We start from the raw sequence: 21,435 nt of genomic DNA on the forward strand, positions 1-21,435 counted from the left end.
ATCATCAATCTAACTTTAACTTTAAATAACTTTTGAAAAAATAAATATATCGAAAAATTATAAGACCTTTTTTGTAAAGCGTTAAATTTCCCATAAGGACATGTCTTGAACATTTGAAAGTATTGGTCCCACCATGACCTACAAAATTCCAAAGCTTACAAAATAAATTTTCCCATGTTATTTAAACGGGAAATAGAAAATTGCAATGCGGCAGTTGTTAATATTAATATTAAGATCTCAAAGTTTCGCAGTATTTTTTTTTCGTCATTTCCAAGAATATTTTCGATATAATGAAGAAAAAAAAATAGTTGTTTTTTTTTAAACAGTCTAATATATATATTGTAACGGGTTTTTCACCAATGGAGATCTACCGGAGTGAAGTCCGAATACACGTTCTCTTTGGCAACCTTGTTCAAGATTTTTAAAAATGGTCGTCAGGTGATTTTATAATCACCAATTAACAATTATCAAAAATCGGCTCAGAGTGGCGGATCGGGAAATGGTCAGGCACTTAAGATTATGATAAATGATTGATCAGAATTAAGTACAAAATAATTAGACGTATATTGATCAAACAAAATAATTAATCAGTATCACAAATCAAAATTATCGGTTACAAAACAAAATATAATTTGCCGATTTCGGCTTGACTCGATATAAACAAAACAAAATTGCTCGTAAAACTCGTACTTGATCAAAAGACACAGTTAGTTCATTGCTCGAAGAAACAGTCGGTTGTCGAGATCAAATAAACTAATTTTATTTTTCACACACACATACAACGTATTTACGGAATACTTGACGAATGACGTCAGAGTATTGTACATGACAAGACTCTGCTGTACAAATAAGACACGGATAATCCGTAATTCTTAGAATTCCTCGATGAAATAGAATAAAATAAAAATAATATTTTATTTCGGTAACACGTTAAATTGCACTATCATACAATTATTACACGTAATTAATTATTAAATTAATATTGCACGAACGCACTTCACTTACTTGTCGAAACTCGGTCGTACACTTTGTTTAGGTTTAGCACCGAGGCTTCGGCTTGTTCACTTGTTCACAAAAAAGCAGTTACTGTTGGTCGAAATTATTTCTATGTCGATTAATTGTTCGTTGTTAAAACTCGGATTATTTTTAACGGTTCAAATCGAATTGTTCAATGGTCAGGATCGAAATTGGTCGTTTGGTCGAAGTCGAATTGTTCAAAAATATCGAAACGCGGCTGTTCAGTTCGGCGGCTCAGCCGGATCTCTCCTCACAATCCATGCGTTGAATCAATTGCTCGGTCGAAGTCAAAATAATGATCATAGATGTCACCGAAATTAGCTCACCGGGTAATTATTTATTACATTCAAATAATTTAAAACCACGGGTCGATGTCGAATTTTTCCTCATGTTACAATGTATATATATTAGACTGGGCCAAAAAAATTGACTACTTTTTAACTTTCCGCTAAGAAAATGATTAATTTTAAAAAATTCGGGAAGTTATTGATTTCACCCCGATTTTCGAAAATCGAAATTTCATCAGATGTGGACGTTTTAAGATCCTAGGAAGCTATTTTGACTATTTTCAGAAGGATGTCCGTCCGTCCACCCGCGCGCGCGCGCGTGTGTGTGTGTGTGTGTGTGTGTGTGTGTGTGTGTGTGTGTGTGTGTGTGTGTGTGTGTGTGTGTGTGGATGTAAACTTTTAATATCTTTTTGTTGAACTGACCGATTAAAATTTTTGAGGTTGCAATCAGAAGAGTTTGTTGGCCGTCAACTTTTCTGAAAATTTCAAATCGATCGATCAAGTAGACTCTAAGATATGGAAGAAAAACAAAAAAAAAAAAATTTTTTTTTCCAATTTTTCAGAAATGGCTTGATCGATCAATTCCAAAATCTAATCAGCTCTAGAACTCTTCGTTCGTAAGATATCATGGAAGAAAGAAATGCTAAAAAACAGTTTTTTCCGAAAACATCGGCATACAATAGTATTTTCGAGCTCGAAAATGTATTCACAATAATGTTTTCGAGCTCAAGGAGCTTGAAAACAGCGGAAAGTTTTAGGGCTGGCCCGCAGGGTCAACCGATAGACAGATTTTTTTAGTAGATTTAATAGAAATCTAACTATTGTATTTGTCCTCATAATGGAATTTTCGAAAAATTTTGCTACCACTCAACTTGACGAGCTGAGTCACAAAATACATTCGGTTCAAAAGTTTATATATATATATTAGGGTGTTCGTTATTTACCAAACTGATTTTTTTTAGCGACGCCCCTTAAATTTTTCGTTTATGGTCTAAAAAAAAATTATCAGACCCAAATAAGTCCTTAATATTCATATTAAACCGTGCTCCAAAGACATTACATTTCCCATTTGAATACCATGGGGTTGTACATTTAATTTTTTTTTCCTAAGCTAGTTAATCTACAGATATCAGAGATACATTTTTTGTAGGAAATTAAACACTCTACAAAAAAGTCTTTTATGGTTTTTCGATAAATTTACTGCTTTAAAAGTTATTCAAAGTTAAAGATAAACTTATAGTTAATTTTTGATATTTTTACTTTGACCGCAAAATTATCTATATTTCTGTAAAAGTAAATTGTTTATTGCGAAAAATTTTCAATTTTAATTGTGTTATTGAAAAAATTACCTTCAAAAATTCAGATAACTGAAGAATAATATGAGTGACGTGTTGAGTTAATTACAAAATTTTTTAATTTAACGGAAAAAATATGACGGATTAAATAAATTTTTTTACATATTGATCAACACTCTATTTTATTAAATATTCTTTGGTGGAATTAGTAAATTTCTATTTGAAAATTGGTAAACACCTACAAATAGTCATTGGTACTGCAGAAAGAACTGTCAAATTGACTGAAGAATATATTAATACTTTAGCCAAGAACGAAGATCGAAAACCATATGCTACCCGGGTCAAAAGTAAAACTTGATTTAGACTTGGTTTACATAATCGAAATTCGGAGCCGTTTCTTACAAGACAAACTCGACTTTTTTTTACGAAGATTAAAAATACATTGAGTTTTCGCCTTGGTTTAGACTTAACTGGCTTACTTAGCCACGATTTAAGACGAAAAAGTTGAAATCAAGTCGAAACTGACTTGATGTAGACTTATTCGACTTGAATTATAAGGCGAAAAAGTCAAAACTAAGGTGAAATAATTTTTATATACTAAGGCGAAAGAAAGGCGAATAAATAACATTTTTTCGAATTGGTTTAGCAAGTCAAAAGTAAGGTGAATGATTATCGTGTTTGAAGTTAAGACGAATAAGTTTAAACTAAGACCAGAAAATACAAATAAGTTGAATCTAAAACGAAAAAAGTTCAGAAGTTGAAAAAAATGTAATTTAAGTCGGAAAAGTCGAGATCTTATCGAAAAATTGTTGGCAAATCGATAACTTTAAAAGAAAATAAGGCGAAGTAAGCCTGGATCAAGTTTTATTTTTGACTCAGATGTTCAAATCGTACAGTAACTTTTTCTATAACACAGTTAAAATTGAAGACTTTTCGCAATAAACAATTTACTTTTACAGAAATAATGATAATTTTGCGGTCAAAGTAAAAAAATCAAAAATTAACTATAAATTTATATTTAACTTTGAATAACTTTTAAACCAATAAATTTATCGAAAAACCATAAGAGATCTTTTTTGTAGGGTGTTCAATTTCCTACAAAAATATGTATCTCTGTTATCCGTAGATTAACTAGCTTAGGAGAAAAAAAAATGAAATGTAAAACGCCCCGAAACCCCATGTTATTTAAATGGGAAATGTAATGTCTTTGGGGCACGGTTTAATATAAATATGAAGGGCTTATATAGGTCTGATAATTTTTTTTAGGCCATAAACAAAGAATTTAGGGGGCGTCGCTAAAAAAACCAGTTTGGTAAATAACGGACACCCTAATATATATATATATATATATATATATATATATATATATATATAATGGCTGCTACCCGCCCGCTCCGCTGGGCATTTTGTAATGTTACACACAGAGAATTTTTGCGTAAAAATTACACATAAAGTTTGGTACTGTAAGGACATCTAGCCACTAACTAAATTTTTACTATGTTGTTAGTATAAATTGTACTTCATTTAATTGCTATCAAGTAGAATATTTTGCAATGTGCATGGGAGAAATTTAAATATTGACTACATGTCGTCACAGTATCAAACTTTTTGGGTAATTTTTACTGAAAATTTCTCTGCGTGTAGATGACTCTATATTTTGTTCTGATTATCATTATTACCGCCAGAACATCAGTAAATATTTTTATTCTCTGGCACTTTTCTATGTAAAACAAAAGTTGCAAGTGGTAAAACCACAAGGTAGAGCCAATTGTTAATATTCCGGCCAGCCCCATAACAGTCAGCCCTAAAAACCAATCGGTCGTAATTACTGTAGCAACGTTACATAACTCCCTTTGTTTTTTTGTTTTCTTTTTTTTTAACATAATGGAGTATTTACAAATGATATGAATAAATAAATAAGTAAATGAGTGAGTATAATACAGTGGTGAATTCTTAATTTGTAAAAAAACTTTTATACATAAAAAAAAAAAAAAGATAAATCGCGTAAATTGTAAATGTTAAATCGGACTCGGCGTTTGTGAGTCGCGATCGTTGTGTTAACGGTTGTATCTAGGGAGTTTAACGTCGTCATGCTTGTGCTGGCTGAATTAGCTTCATAAACCGGCTTCAGTCTGTCCACTGAATTTGCCGTTGGTTTTCGACAGAATTCAACGACGAAGTATTTGTCATGTCAACTTATCACACGATATGGTCCTTCGTATGGTGGCGAAAACGACGGTCGAACTTGGTCATTGCGTACCAATACATGTGAGCAGGTACTAAGGTTCTTGAAACAGAAAACAGAGTGTTTGCCGTGACGCGACATTTCGGCCGGTGCTAATGAATTAAAATGGCGTTTTAAGGTATTGACGATATCGTGGGGTGAAATTTTGTTAGAGAGAGTAAGTAACTCCCCAGGTAATCGAATAGGCTCACCATATACTAATTCAGCCGGTATCGTTTTGATGTCTTCTTTCCACGCTGCGCGTAAGCCGAGCAAGACGGCTGGTAAAGTGTCATACCATGACTCTTGGTGACATAGGAACGCTGATTTCAGCTGGCGGTGTCATCGTTCGACAAGGCCATTGGCTTGTGGATAGTAGGGAGTAGTGTGTAAGTGTTTGATTCCGAAGAGCTTCAGTAATGATTGGAATAAAGATGATTCGAATTGTGGGTTTCGGTCCGAAGTTATTCATTTGGGCACTCCGTGGCGTGAAATCCAATGCAGCAATAATGCGTGAGCTATTGTTTCTGCAGTTCCATCGGATAGCGGAAAGGCCTCCGGAAACCTAGTAAATCAGTCAATTATGGTCAGGCATTGGTTGAAGCCTCTAGACGGTTTTAAAGAGACAAGATTGATGTGAATATGCTCAAACCGCTCAGTTGGTGGTTCAAAACTGGTGATTGGTGATGACACATGTCTTTGAATTTTATTTCTCTGGCACTTAATGCAAGATTTTGCCCATTCACGGCAATCTTGGTTAACTGATGGCCAGACGTAACGTTTCGAAACTAGTTTTACTGATCCTTTTATACCCGGGTGAGAAACTGCCAAGGTGATGCGCTTTCGGTGCGCTGTTTATAGGCGTGTTGGAGCGGCTTATGGTCCGTAAAGATTATAACGTGCCGACCTTCAAAGACATACCGGAAGTATTTAACCGCCTTGTAGATGACGTTCAGCTCACGGTCGTATGTCGACAGTTTTTGAATCGACGGAGAAACTTTTCCACTGAAGAATCCTAATGGTTGTCATTCGTTGTCGATTTTCTGTTGTAAGACGGTTCCAATTCCGATGTCGGATGCGTCAGTAAATATTGCCCAGTCTGCATCAATTTTCGGGTGTAACAACAAGGTAGCGTCAGCGAGGGCGTGTTTGACTGACGTGAAAGATTCGTGGAGTTCGTCGTTCCAGGTAACTGGATGTGAGCCTTTGACTTTTGGTCCCTCCAATATTTTATCCAGTGGTGCTAAAATTACTGCAGCATTCTTTATGAACTTTCTGTAGAAATTTACGGTGCCAAGGAATCTACGGAGGGCTTTTACAGTTGTTGGAGTCTCGAGGCTGACGATGGCTTCGACTTTCTCGGGTAACGGCTTAAGTCCGTTCTTTGTGACGAGATAGCCGAGGAATTTGACTTCGGCTTGACCGATTTGGCATCGGTACGTTGATGACCAGTCCATTTTCGTGGATACGCTGAAATAAACCTCGAAGATGCTCCATATACTCTTTTTCGTCTTTTGAAGCGATTAATATGTCGTCAATATATGGGAAGACGAAGTCGAGGTCACGAGTGATCGATAAATCGCTGGAACGTCTGAGCAGCGTTCTTGAGTCCGAATGTCATGTATAAAAATTCGAACAGGCCGAAAGGCGTAATGATCGCCGTTTTCGGCACGTCCTTAGGTGCGACGGGTATCGGTAAAAATGTTTTTGCGAAGTCAACGACTGAAAAAATATTTTTACCATGCAGAGATGCACTAAAATCGTCGAGATATCGCAGGGAATACTTATCGATTATCGTGCGGTCGTTAAGTGGGCGATAATCGCCACACGGTCTCCATTTTTCGGATTTTTTTTGCGCTAGATGAAGTGGCGAAGCCCAGGCGCTGTTGGACGGTCTGCAGATGCCCTGCTTGATCATATTCCGGAACTCTGCGCTATTTTTAATTTGTCTGGAGCCAAGCGTCTAGCCCTGCATGATACTGGTGGTCCGGGCGTTGTTCGGATGTGGTGTGCGGTCGCGCACTTCTTCTTGCTTGCGTGTAATGCGTCTGGTTGCGTTATATCGGCAAACTCTCGCAACAGTTGCATGAATGCGGAATTGCTCTCGACGGCTTTACTACTTATCTCGGCTGGTGTGCTATGGGAATTTCCAGGTACTGATAAACCGGAGATGTCATCACGTAGGTATTTACGCTTTAGGTCGACTAGCAAGTCGAAATGACTTAGAAAGTCTGCACCTATTATTGGTTTAGTGACGTCAGCGATTATAAAATCTGAAATAAAGTCACGGCGTAATCCAAGGTTTACTGTGTGTTTCATTCATAGGTTTGACTTATGGTACCGTTGGCCGCGTACAATTGATAGCTTATGAGCGTCGAATTCGACTTCAACATACCGCGAAGAAAAAAGGATAGATCGGAGTCAGAGCCGGCGAGGTATTCCGTTCCAGTGACTTGATCTTCAATGAACAAGCGGCATGAAATCGATTGAGAATCATAGGCTGCCTCTACTGATTCTCGCTGGCGTTTCTCTGCCATTTACATCCTGGTACGCATGATCGAGCGTTTTTTCCGTGCTTCCGATGATACCAGCACAGACCGTTTTTCTTGGATACCCGTGAGCGTGAGTTGCTTTGGGATCTTGATCGTGAATTGAAATTTCCGAATTTCTTCATCGCTGCGGTGAGCTGCGTTACTTCCTTGCGTAATGCGGCAATTTCACTTTGGTCAACCGCTGCTGATGAGGTAGCGGCGACTTGCGGATTGGGAGACAGACGTTCGCACATGCGATCGGCGGATTCGGCGAGTTTATCGAGCGCCGAGTCGGTAAACGCTGCTAGGCAGATTTTGACTTCATCGGTAAGATGAGATAACTAGTGCGCCTTGATGATGGCGTCGTCGATCCCTGAAACGAGCGTTCTCAAGTGTCGTAAATGTTGAGACGGCGTGCGATCTCCCAACCGTTCGCGATCTAACAGTTGAGTGATCCGAGCTTCTTCTGACCTTGAGAAACACTTAATGAGCGCTGCCTTGAGTTCAGAATATGGTTTGGTTGTTGGTGGTTCCAGGATAATATTTTGGACTTCGGTGGCGATCCGAGTCTCCAGTAAGGGCACCACGAGGTCAAATTTCGATCGCTCTGTCACGACCTCGTGCGTTGAAAATTATGATTCGATTTGCGCGAACCAAAGCCTCGGGTTCTCCGTGCTGAACTGTGGAGCTTTAAAATTTACTTCCATTTTTACTTTTACTGACGTGAACGACGAAGAAGTTCATAAACTTGATTTTAACGTGTCTTCGTCTGATGATTCAGGTTTAATTTTCTTGTCACTGTCGGTTTCAGAGCCTGACATCACCCGTCAACAATGTCTGTAATCTGGTACTGTGCTACCGAAAGATTATCGATGACGCGCGGCTCAGGAATGTATAGCCGGTGGATCGGCCTAATCCTCAATGGTATTTCCGGCGACGGAAAGAAAATTGTACACGACACTGCGCGAGAAATAAATTGTAATTTTTTTAAACAGATCGCGGACACTTTTATTACAACTCGATTTGCACAAATGATCCCTCGAATTAACACTGATGCGGCATAACGTCCATAAGATGCCCAGCAATGAACCAGCGGTGATAAAAGATAATAACTGCACAATAATAAAAAATTACTGCACTAATTAACTCAAAAATAAACTTACACAAAATTACCTGTGGATAAAAAAATCATGGTATCGCCGATTAATCGGCAACGCGACGAAATATTCGCGGCAAAACGATTCGAGAACTCGCGGAATTTTTGCACTGTATAATGCACATGTTCGACGCTTCCCTTAAAAAGGGATCACGTTGGGGTCACCAATTTAGCGGTTAAGGGTAAAAATTATTTATATTAAAATAAATTATTCAAACCAACTAATAATGTTAAATAAATGTTTTATTTAACTAACATACTTAATACAATAAAAGTAAGTATACGGAAAAAGAAAAGTGCTTGGATGCGTGTATGCAGTCCAGCGGTATATGACAATGTGTCTCTACGAATGAGGCAGAAACGGAATAAGAAAAATCGATGTTCGGCGTAGATTGCCGAAACCAATCGATCGTAATTACTGTAGCAACGCTACATATATATACACAAGCAGATCCCGCCCCCTTCACGGGCAATAAATTGTTTTACTAATATGAATTCTCTTACATATATATTATAAAAAAGGAGGTGTTTGTGCCTATAGTACGATTTGCAGACGAAATTAATCATCGCGATCGAATAGTATTCGTATGTGGTAGTAGTTATAAGTCTCCCATGGTGCAAGGGGTGGTTGCGAGTGATAACTATAAGGGTGTGGAAGATATAGGGGTTGAAAGAAGATGAACTTTGAAAATGTGTCTATGATAGGTTGAGAATTTTCTAGATTGTTCTAGGAATTTCAAAAATAATCTAGACATTTTGGGAATAATCTTAAAATCTCAGTTCTAAAATATAAGTTAATTTTCTAAATTATTCGAAAATCAATTCTAATCAATCTGGAATGCTCAAAAATCAATGTAGTTGATTTAAATTACGTAAGATTGATTTTAATTAGTCAAGAATGTTCTCGGTTGATATAAAAATTTCTAGACACATCTGAAATGCTCGAAAATGAACTAAGTTGATTTAAATCACTTGACATTAATTTTAATGAGTCTAGAACGTTTTAGATTGTTCTACAAATTTTGATACACATCTGGAATACTCCAAATTGAACTTCGTTGACTCAAATTACTTGACATTGATTCCGAAGAGTCTAGAATGTTCTAGATTGTTCTAAAAATTTCTAAACATATCTAGAATACTCCAAATCACACTTAGTTGATTTAAATCCCTCGAAATTCATTCTAATTAGTCTAGAATGTTCTAGATTGTTGCGAATATATGGAGAATCATTCGAAAGCTCCAAATTATAATTAGTTGATTCAAATCTCATAAAAATGATTGTAATTAGTCTAGAATGTTTCACGGAGAAAAATGCTGGCTCAAAACTTACTAATTTATATTATACTGTTGACCAAACTTGAAACAGGAACTGAAGCATCCAAAAAATTATTATGCTCATAAGGAAAAGTATTATGCTGTATCATAATATTTACTACGAATAACAATGACTTTTACATATTATAATAATTGTGATGCGGCATAATAATTTTTTACAAGAGCATAATACATTTTTGGATGCTTTACTTCCTGTTTAAAATTTGGTCGATAGCATAATAAAAATTAGTAGGTTTCGAGTCAACATTTTTTTTTGTGTTTGCAAGGTTCTGGAAATGATATAACATTCTAGAAAATTCGAATATATATATATATATATATATATATATATATATATATATATATATATATATATATATATATATGTAAATACGTTAAATGACAAAAATTATTTCATGAATGTTAGATGCTCTGTATTGTTGTAAAAATTTGGAAAATGTTATAAAAATTAAAAATTGTATTTCAAAGTCGTAAATTACATGAAAATAATCGGAACAACCCGTTCGAAAACTAGTTTAGACCGTTCAGAATTAATTTGAAGTGATGTTCGATATTCGAATATTTTAGAACTTATCAGAATCATTTTTGAAATTTCAGAGCAGTCTGAAAAATTCAACATATGAATAACAGCACCACCAGAAAATAACCCAACGAAACGGGCGTTCACAGCTAGTATTAAATAAAGATATCGCAATAATTATTTTTTTTTTTGATAAGGGCCAAGTGTCTAGAGAATGAAACTCTGAAAACTTGATTGAAATCTATTCAGTAGTTTTTCCGTGATGCGCACACAACTGCAGACCTCTATCATTTTTTTATATAGATGAATTTATCGCTATATTTTTTTTTGTTAAGGGCCAAGTGTCTAGAGAATGAAACTCTGAAAACTTAATTGAAATCTATTCAGTAGTTTTTCAGTGATGCGCGCACAACTGCAGACCTCTTTGATTTTATTTATATAGAAATATATTAGGGTGGTCGTTAAAAATTAAATTTTCTCAGGCGCCCCATAAAAAGCTTCTTTTGAGTGAAAATATATGTGGGGAATTTAGTTTTTTCGTTTTAAGTAAAAAGAACACGTGTCGAAGGATGATCAAAGTTCATTTTTCGATAGAATCGCGGTTTTATTTAAAATATCTTATGAAATATGCAGATTAGAGGAAAAAACTATAGGACTAAATTTATAGGAAATTTAATTCTTTACAAAAAAGGTCATAAATTTTTTTTTTTAAAACGTGTATTTATGAAGATATTCGAAAAAAAACTTTTTTAGATCTTATCAATTGGGCATTTTAAGGATGACAAATGGTAAAAATAACGTTTTTTTTAAATATAGACAACTTCGTAACATATCAATTATTAATACTTGTTACTGTTTCTATATACGTAGAAAAATGTTATTTTCAAAATTTGTAATCCTTAACACGCTCAATTCATCAGATTTAAAAAAAAGTTTTTTTGAAATATCTTTATAAATACACATTTCATAAAAAAAAAATGAAGATGACTTTTTTTGTCAAGAATTTAAATTCCTACAAAATTGTTCCTATGAGTTTTTCCTCTAATCTGCATATTTCATGAGATATCTGAAAAAAACCGCGATTGTATCGAAAAATGAACTTTGATCGTCCTTCAGCACGTGTTTTTTTTACTTAAAAAAAAAAAAAAACTTAATTCCCCACGTATTTTTTTACTAAAAAGAAGCTTTTTATGCGGCGCCTACGAAAATTTAATTTTAAAAGACCACCTAATATATATATGCATATATATATATATTAGTATGTAGATGGACTTAGGGGTTGTTCACCCCCTAAACTTGATTTTTCGGAAAAACCCAATAAAACGTATTCTCTACTTTTTTTTTCTCTTCCGGTCACCATTTGTTTCGTTAAAATCAATTGGATTGTTTTTTTTTTTTTTTTTTTTTTTAATAAAAGTTTTGTAAATTTTAACCCTTATTACTTTTGTTCTATTTATGTTTTTATTATAACACCAATGGCACTTTTTATTATTTTCACCCCGAAAATGATGCCGTTGGTGCTATTCAATTATTCAAACTGCAAATATGCAAAACTTGAAAAACATCCCTTCGGAGCCTAAACTTTGAGGGATGGTTTCACTCCATAAAAATGTTTTTCTGCAGCTAAAAAAAATACCTGTTCCTTAGATTTCGACGAAGAGCAACATATCAGTATTATCGGAATCGGAGAGGGACACTTGGGATACCTTCCTTGTTAGAAACTTTTTTGTAGAGAATTAAATTTTCTACAAGACTATGTACTTTGATTTAAAAAAAAAATTTTTTTAATGCTTTCATTTTTAAAAAACAAAAATAAATTTTTTTCACATGTTATTCAAACGAGAAAATGAATATTCGTTGAGCTCTTAGCATGATTGAGATTTCGAGCTGCTTTTTTGATAAGATTTCTAACTTCCCGCTAAGAGAAGCAAGGGACACTTGGGATGCCTTTCTTGTAAGTGTTTTCTTCGTACAACTAACAGAAAAAAAGTTATTGAGCTTGAAACAATCGTGAATTTAAAAACATAAAGTATACACAGTTTTAATGATGATTTCCGGATTTTATTGCATGTACATGTTTATACGGTGAATATATACATTATATATAATCAGTCACCTTTTTTAAAAAGATTCTTGAGATCTTACTTATTTTCTGTATTAATTTCTGTAGAAAAATCTATTTTTTTTTTTTAAGAATCAACACTTTTCTTTCTGTGTTTTTAAATTAAAAACAAAAGGTTCTGTTTTGAAAGTAAGGAACATTTTTTTTACGTGTTCAAACAAAAATTCACAGGTGGTATTAGCTCAAACCAGAAAACCTAAAGGCCCTGGGACGATAAGTATACCGAATCGGCCCCAGAAAGGAATCAGGCTCATAACTTCAGGAAATATTCATACCCATGAAATCCTTCGATACAGCAAGTTTCAGATTTTTATCTACTACCACGTCTGAATAAATCAAATAATACTGAAAATTAGTAAAAATTGTTATTCTCTGCGTCTTGTTAATCGAATGATCTAGTAACCGGATATGTTTTGGGCATGATGGTAGCGTTTTGGAAAAAAAAATAAGAGCCATATTTGTCCGTAAGAACCTAAAAAAAAACGAGGTTTTATTCTTAATTTTGATTTTTAAGTGTGTTACGATAATCATAAAAATATGAGACTATTTTTCTTAAATTCCCCATTAAATTTCCGACGAAATAATGAACTTGGGAAATTTTGTTAAGGGTACCACGTATCGAAAAAAAAAATAAAAATCGATTTTTTGCTCAAAAATCGATTTTTTTTTCATGATTAACTTCTAAAATGATAAAATACAAAGCTTTTGTGAATATTGTACTGGTAAAAATAACGAAATAAATTCAGAACGCTCATATAAAAGTAATTGTTCTTTATTCAATAACGTCAATAATAATATCTAATTATAAACTATGGAAAAATATTTTAATTAAATCTAAATCATATGAACTCATAACCAGTCCTCGTCGCTATCTTCATCAATTACAGTAGTGACATTGTCTTTATTGAATAAAGTATTGAGTATTGCTCCTGGTCTCGGGATTTTAGCCAGATGTCGGCCGTTCGCCAGATAAAAAATTGTTGCAGCTACGTGTGAACAACAACCAATTGTCCTCAGTCCATTAGCACATTTGCAGCTATATCTTGATACTCCACTCCATCCGATTGTATTTGGTTTATAATCAATGAAACATCTGTAAAAATTCAGCATAGAAACGCTTTTTCATGAGATGATCGCTGCAACATCGATTTCCATCCGGAATAAAAATTCTTTTTTTAATAAAGCATTGCATACGGGCATCTTGAGGGACAACTACCATATTCCGGTTTGAAACAGAACACACACATAACAGTATCTATGAGTTGCAACTGTTCTTTTAATTTCTACTTCAACACATTCTTCTGTATCATCATCACATACAAACTCTAAATTAAATGATGATAAATAATCTACTCGAATTAGAAGGTAATTGATCCTTCAATTCTGTATCCTGATCCTCATCAAGTCTCGGTTTCTTGTAATTTTTGGAACGACAATTAAAACATAAAATATCACCAACTACAATGGGATGATCAAAAATCGTTGAAAAATCTTCAACATCTTCATCAGATTGTATATGGTTCGGAATTCCTCTCGTTTTTTTTTATGAATTTTGAACAAATGCAACACTTTGAATTATTTTCTCTAGGTGTCGACATATTTTCACTTGAATAAGAATATAACCAGATAAAATGATCTATTGACTGCAAATAAAGGCACGACCAGTTTTTGATTAGAATGTCAACAGTACGTAATTTTGAGGTTATCGGCAGAAATAGTGGGTTTTCATGAAAACAAACAACAGTGTTACCAGTTTCGAATTACAGTGCCATCTCATGGTTTCTGAATGAACTGAAAGTTGAGCGGGAAAGTATAAATTATCTGAAAACAAGTTAAATTATGTAAACAATGGTATTTGATACAGATTTAGTTATTATAGTTAGAATTAAAGATTACAATAATAAATATAGTTCATTATATGTAAACAATTACTTATATATGAGCGTTCTGAATTTATTTCATTGTTTTTACCAGTACAATATTCACAAAAGCTTTGTATTTTATCATTTTAGAAGTTAATCATGAAAAAAAATCGATTTTTGCGCAAAAAATCGATTTTTATTTTCTTTCGATATGTGGTACCCTTAAAAAAAATTTCCCAAACTCATAATTTCGTCGGAAATTTAATGGGGAATTTAAGAAAAATAGTCTCATTTTTACGATTATCGTAACACGCTCAAAAATAAAAATTAAGAATAAAATCACGTTTTTTTTAGGTTCTTACGAACAAATATCGCTCTTAATTTTTTTTCCAAAACGCTACCATCATGCTCCAAAACATATCCGGTTTCTAGATCATTCGATTAACAAGATGCAGAGAATAACAATTTTTACTAATTTTCAGTATTATTTGATTTATTCAGACGCGGTAATAGATAAAAATCTGAAACTTGCTATATCGAAGTATTTCATGGGTACGAATATTTCCTGAAGTTATGAGCCCGATTCCTTTCTTGGGCCGATTCGATATTATTATCGTCCCAGGGCTTTTCTGTGAAAAAATTGTTCAATATAATAAAACCATAAAGTTATACTATTTAATATAGTATTAAAGCTTCATAACTTCGTTTCTGCCAGTACTACGAAAAAAAAGCTGTCATACTTTTTTGTAGAGAATTTAATTTTTTTCCAAAATGTGTCTTTTGATTTTTGGAAAAAAAAAATTTTTTAATACTTTTATTTTCAAAAAACGAAAAAAAATTTTTTTTACATGCAATTTATATGGGAAAATGAATATTTGTTGAGCTCTTAGTTGGATTGAGATTTCGAGTTGCTATTTTGGGAGGATGTTTTCTTTCAACTTGAAACTAACTCTTGAGACCATAAGAAAAAAAATTTTTTTTTTTTTAAACACCCATCTGTACATACATATATATAGACATTGTAACATGGGAGTCTTCAACGCCGACCCGTGGTTTGAAATAAGTTCAAAAGACTCAATATTTATTCTGTGGGAATAATTCCAGTGCCATCTACGATCGAAATTTCGAATTCGATCGGGCAATCGATCCAACAGATGGATTGACAAAAAGGGATGTTTTGGACGTCGAAGTAACAGCCGTATTTTGGACAGTTTTGATTTTACAAAAGAACGATTGAATCGCGAGCAGTAAGTGCGAATTGTTAAGAATAATACGAGTCCATTAAATAATGGAACTAGCTGAAGCCTTGGCAAGGATTTGATCAACGTGTTTTGGTGGTATCCCTGTGAAAGAGTTTTGTTCTTGTTGAGCTAGTGAAGTTCATTATTGGTTTTTTAGTTAACGAAGATTATTTGATCAATTACGTGTGATTACTAAATGGTAGTGATTTGGACGAGTTATTGAATTCAAATTTATTGTATATTATTTTATTTTATCTGGTATGAGTCGAAGAACTGTGGATTATCTGTGCCTTATCCCTAACGACAGTTGAGCCTTTGCCGTGTTTCGTACTCTGACGGCATTGGTCAAGTATTCCGTTAAGGCGTACCATTGTATGAGTGTGTGTCAGGAAAATAACATAGGCTTTTATTTTGATGTCGTCAATCTGAATTTTGTAGCCTGGGTATGCAATCGATAAATTCGATACGGAGGTCAAGTACAAGTATAACTGTATTGAGTGGTATTAATAATTATCGAGAGTGTAAGCAAGTTTTGTGATATTGATCAATTTATTCTGTTGTTTGTTCAATATATGATAATTATTATTTTTTAAATCGAAACGATCATTTAATCGTAACTTAAAGTGCCTGACCTTTCCGCTATCCGACACCCTGCACCTTATTATAGGGCATTTGTTTATTGGGGATTAGTTCATTAAATATTGATTTTAGAGATTCAATTTACATGAACTTTCTGTAGAAGACTAAATTTTTCAAAAGAAATGTACTATACTTTTTTTTCTGATAGTCAACCGTTTACAAGTAAATAACAAAAAACCACCAATTTAATAAGAAATCAGACTTTAGAAGCCCCCCACGCGGACTGTAGTTGAACAGACCGCTAAGCACACACAGGAATTTTCAGAGAGAAAAGAAAAGAGTCGAGATTTGTATGCTTTTAGCATGGGAAAACTCCATCGACGTTTTCCAGTACTGAAAATTGATATTAAGAGCTCGAACTTGTACTGAATTTTTATTTTTACATGTAGAACAAGATTTTCGACGGGGAACGAAAAAAAAAATATTTATTTCAAACGGAGCACCTTCATACTCATCCTTTGGGCGATGATCTTAATCAAGTTAAAAAATTACAAAAATTGAGTATTGTTAGCAATTTGAAATTTTGAAATCAACGAGAAACGTGATTTGCATTTAGTCTTATATCATTTCTAAGTAGAACGACTAAGCTTATTTTCGTGAAAACAAATTCAAAGCCGATAGAATAAGCTTCAATGGGCCTCTTCTACTTTCCATTTAACGATCATCTTAATTGACTTATAGGATTTTAAGTTATTTTAGTGAGAAACCTACTTATATTTCAGCTACCGAATAGCATTTATCTTATCTCCATACGATTATTTTTTACAAAATTCAAGCCTTCAAAAAGTTACTTTAAAAAAATTTCTTTGTTGTGTTTTTTCAGATGATTGTAGTAGGGGAGAGTGGGGTCAATTGAACCACGGGGCAATTGAACCAGTAAGCTTAAAAAATCGAAAAAAATATAAAAATAAGTCGTCCTCATGGAATTATATTTAAATACACTAAACCTCAGTCTGACGAAAATTTTGAACCAATATGATGATTTACTTTTAAAAAATTCAAGTTTTTGTGTTTTTAGGCATCTGAACTTTGTTTTTCAGCTCTTGACAAATTGTTTAATAATTTTTCAATTTTCAAATGTAATCTTAAAAATTTTTTTGTAATAGTTTCTTACATATATTAGTCATAAATTTCAAACTTTACTTCTAGTAAAATAGTTCTTGAATATTTTTTTTTTAAACTAATTATTTCAATAAAATCATATGGGGTCAATTGAACCAGTACTCTCGGGGACGGTTGAACCACACGAATCACACTGTGAGCATCAGACATGCGCGCGCATCTTGACAGAATGTGAAAACAAGCTAAACTAACCAAGAAAAAAAATAATTATATTGACAGAAGTTTTTAAAGTGATTGTTTTAACATATAATGTTATATAAAATAATAAATATTATTAGAAGTGTTGTAATTTTAGTTTTAAGCTGTAATGAATAGTAAATTATTCATTAAAGTCATTCATTTGTGGTTCTAATACTCTTGGTTCAATTGTCCCCGACTAGTGGTTCAATTGCCCCCGCAAAGGGGACGATTGAACCATTTGATGCAGTTGTACAATTTCGTATTTATTGAAAATTTTTATCATTTGTCAAGTTATGTGCTTACGAGAAATGATAGTCTATATAATGAATTTTAATTTCGTCAAAAAAAAAAAAAATATCTTTTTGTTTTTATTCATATAAAAAAAAATGTCAAAGTATTTTTGGTTCAATTGACCCCACTCTCCCCTACTTTTTTCAAAATGGATATTAAGGTTTGAGAATATTTTCTTAAAGGAAATTTTTATTTGAGATTTCAACTTTTGGCTATCATATTTTTCTTTTTTTCAAAATTTACAAAACATTGAACAGCTAAATTTAAAGTAGTCGTTTTTGAGGTAGATAAAATTAACATTGAAATTTCCATTTATACCCGAATTTAATTCACAGGATTACGGATAATTGACTTTAATACTGTTCTATCAATAAATATCTACATTAAGTTTTATAAATAATAGTCATGACAAATTTATTTTCAAATTCTATTCCAGTCGCATCACTTCTTTCATGTTTACATCAGCTAAGAGCTGAAAATCTACGATTGGAAGAACATGTGAACAGTCTTTTACAGCGGAGAGATCATTTACTTGCAGTTAATGCTCGATTAGCTATACCTCTTACTACTCAACCAAATACGCATTCATGTAAGATAACATTCTTTACTACAATAATATTTTTGCTATAACACATTCATAAAATAGTTTGTGTTTTTAATAAAACAATACAGAATTTTTGATCCTTATACAGTGAATAATATTTATTCAGTGGGAAGCCAGTCACATCAGAATAGTCCACACTCAGATATGGCGGTTGGAGTAACTTCGTCAATATCAAGAATTAATCGAGATTCTCGAGTGAATAATATTTATTTACCACATTCGAATTCGACTGGACATTCAATAATACTAGAAAATGGATTATCATCGGATTCATCATCACCTGCAGTAGTATCAGTTTCACAATATACACATAGAGGACAGATGGTAGCTCCACAACCAAGTCCGTCCATAAGGTAATGTATGTTTCCAAAAAGAGACAATCGTCAGTATAGGTTGAACTTAAAACTTTATGTTGTCTGCGAGCCTGTCAAACTTGAATACGATAGAGCTATTAAATGTTTCTAACATAATTAACTAATACATCAATAAAGTTCAAGATTACTATTAACTTAGTATGGATATTTTCGTATTTAATTAATTAAAAACAAATTAACTAATTCCGGTTAAGTTTATCATGCTCGCTTATTTTAGTATATATTTCAAGCGGGAAACCTGTTAAGATAATTTAGAAAATTGGATCTTTTTTATTCTGTGAATCGTTTGTGGAACTATCCTAGAAGATGTTTCCAAAGTTCCCGATATTAATTTCAATTCGTTTTGATGCTCTGAACCGTTTGCAAGTGTTACTTGTTGAAATATCAGATTGCATGGCAGATAAAACAAAGCGATCACTCAGGTAGTTACTAATTTATTCAGCTGGCTCAATATTGATATGATTCAAAAAGGAGAAGAAAGACTATTTTATGGTTCTAGAAACGCTGATAGATTAGTAAGCAGTCTGAATAATGTAATACTGCCTTTAATATTTTCAACTTCCCGCTAAGAAAATTGAAAATTTTCAAAAAAAGGAATTTATTGGTTTTGGTCCGATTTTCGAAAATCGAATTTCTAGCGGATCTTGACGTTTTGAAGTTCTCGGAAGCTATTCAAGATGATGTCTGAGTGTATGTATGTGTGTGTGTGTACGTACGTACGTAAAAATCTATAACTTTTGAACGGGTGAATCGATTTCAATCTCCAAGGTAGCATTTGTTAATTACTACGACGCGGCTTGTTAATTACTACAAGCTATGAAAAATTGAACTTGATCGATACAGTGCATACGGAGATATTTCAAAAATAAAATTTTTTCAAAAATTTTTTTTTGGATAACTTCTAATATGCTCGATGGATTGATTCCAAAATCTAATCAGCTCTAAAACTTTATAAGCCGCGTCGAATGCTACCTCAACCATCAAAATCGGTTCATTCGTTCAAGAGAAACCGTTGTCGAAAGAATTACAAAAATTTTTTTTTTAGTTTTTATGAAAATTCTCAAAAACGATTAAATTAATAAATTCCAAAATGTAATCAGCTCTAGGTATCAATAAAATACGTCGATTGTCACGTCAAACGTCTTAGTCGGCCAATTCGTGCGAGAGATATCGTTGCAGAAAAAAATCGGTCTGCCGATTGACCCTGCGGGCCAGCCCCAAAACTTCCCGCCTATTTCGAGCTCCTGGAGCTCGAAAAATGGTTGTAGATACATTTTCGAGCTCTTCGAGCTCGAAAATACTTTTGTATATCTTTGTTTTCGAAAAAAAACGTTTTTTACCATTTTTTCTCTGTCATGGCTGCTACATTCAAAAATTTTAATTTTTTTTTTCCTCTCTTCCAAAATAAGTACACACTAAAACCTCTTGTACGTAAACCTTTTTATGTATAACGCCGACTTACTGACGCCAGAAGTCGTACCGGACAAATATACCTACCTAAGCGTTGTCAACGCTTTACAATTAAGTCGTATTGTACTAATGGACCACGCGTATTATATATTTCTCTTTTCTGGAAATTTCATCATTTTTACTTAACGTACTTTTAAAATTTATGTATCTGTTTCCATTTAATAATCTAAGCATAGAACGGCAATCTTTTCTTTGATTTTTCATCTTAAACCATAGACCACCCAACTCATGTGCACCTGGATGTGATTCTTAGAATTTAAGAAAGCTAATGGAAACCATCAAATTTATGGTTTCCTGCACGAGCGTTGCTCGGCGATAGAATGACGCCAGAGTCATCGGCCTACTTCATGGTCAAATCTATTTCCCAGCGATCACACGTGTGCATGGGCCTAGAACTTTCGGGCGAGTCCGAGTCTTTTTGTATGGGAAACAAGTTACCACCACTTTTCATATGTGAAGACCATATAAAAAGACCATGGACTTTAGCTCATTAGTTCTTTTGAGAATCAAACTCTGAACCAGACCGAACTCCGGATACTTGACGGTGTTCGTGGCTAGAGGATTGATATCCCGATTAAGCATTCGGTCACGTGAGCCCAGATCATTGGATCGGTCCTTGATCGTCGTAAGCACTCGTATAATCGGTATATTATTTTCTACTAGCTTCAGAAGCATAATCATCGCGATATTAGCGTATAGCATCCGATCACGTGAGCCCAGATCGTACGATTGGTCCTTGATCGTTGTAAGTCGTGAACCAATATCAACCGTTTAGCACCGGTAGAACATTGATTATCTTCATCTTATTTTAATCCATTTAATTTCATTTTATTTAAATATTGAATTATACCATAAAAAAAAAAAAAACGTGAAGAATCAGAGATTATTTTACCGCGATAAATTCGAAGATTTTATAGCAAATTTATATTTTATATTACCGCGAAGACGCGAAGAATTTGAATACATTGAAATTATTTTACCGCGAGAAGCGCGAAGATTTTCATTTTACTTTAATCTACGAAGATTTAGAAACGCATAAACATTGAAATTGATACAACAAAGCATACTAAATAAATAAATAATTCGATACATTAGAATCACATTAATTAACCACGAGAACGCGTTGTGAATCAGTGTCCTATGTTACTGCTGACAGTCCTGA

The 21,435-nt window shown here is 33.6% G+C and overlaps 1 protein-coding gene across 4 annotated transcripts in view; it reads left to right on the top strand.

Annotated features, from left to right (window-relative positions):
- The window catches only part of LOC103572714 (protein AF-10), an 86,204-nt gene that overhangs the window by 47,340 nt on the left and 17,429 nt on the right, over positions 1 to 21,435 (top strand). For 2 of the 4 annotated variants that reach the window (XM_014443270.2, XM_014443272.2), the window contains exons 10-11: positions 18,262 to 18,414; positions 18,518 to 18,782. In XM_014443270.2, coding sequence (XP_014298756.1) covers positions 18,262 to 18,414; positions 18,518 to 18,782 — 418 coding nt within the window. Of the gene's footprint in view, positions 1 to 17,055; positions 17,109 to 18,261; positions 18,415 to 18,517; positions 18,783 to 21,435 lie in introns of those variants that run through there. The other 2 variants (XM_014443273.2, XM_053740322.1) reach the window with 2 other exon arrangements.

This window comes from Microplitis demolitor, chromosome 1 (genome assembly GCF_026212275.2).
Source record: "Microplitis demolitor isolate Queensland-Clemson2020A chromosome 1, iyMicDemo2.1a, whole genome shotgun sequence".
In the NCBI taxonomy this organism is placed as follows: domain Eukaryota; kingdom Metazoa; phylum Arthropoda; class Insecta; order Hymenoptera; family Braconidae; genus Microplitis; species Microplitis demolitor.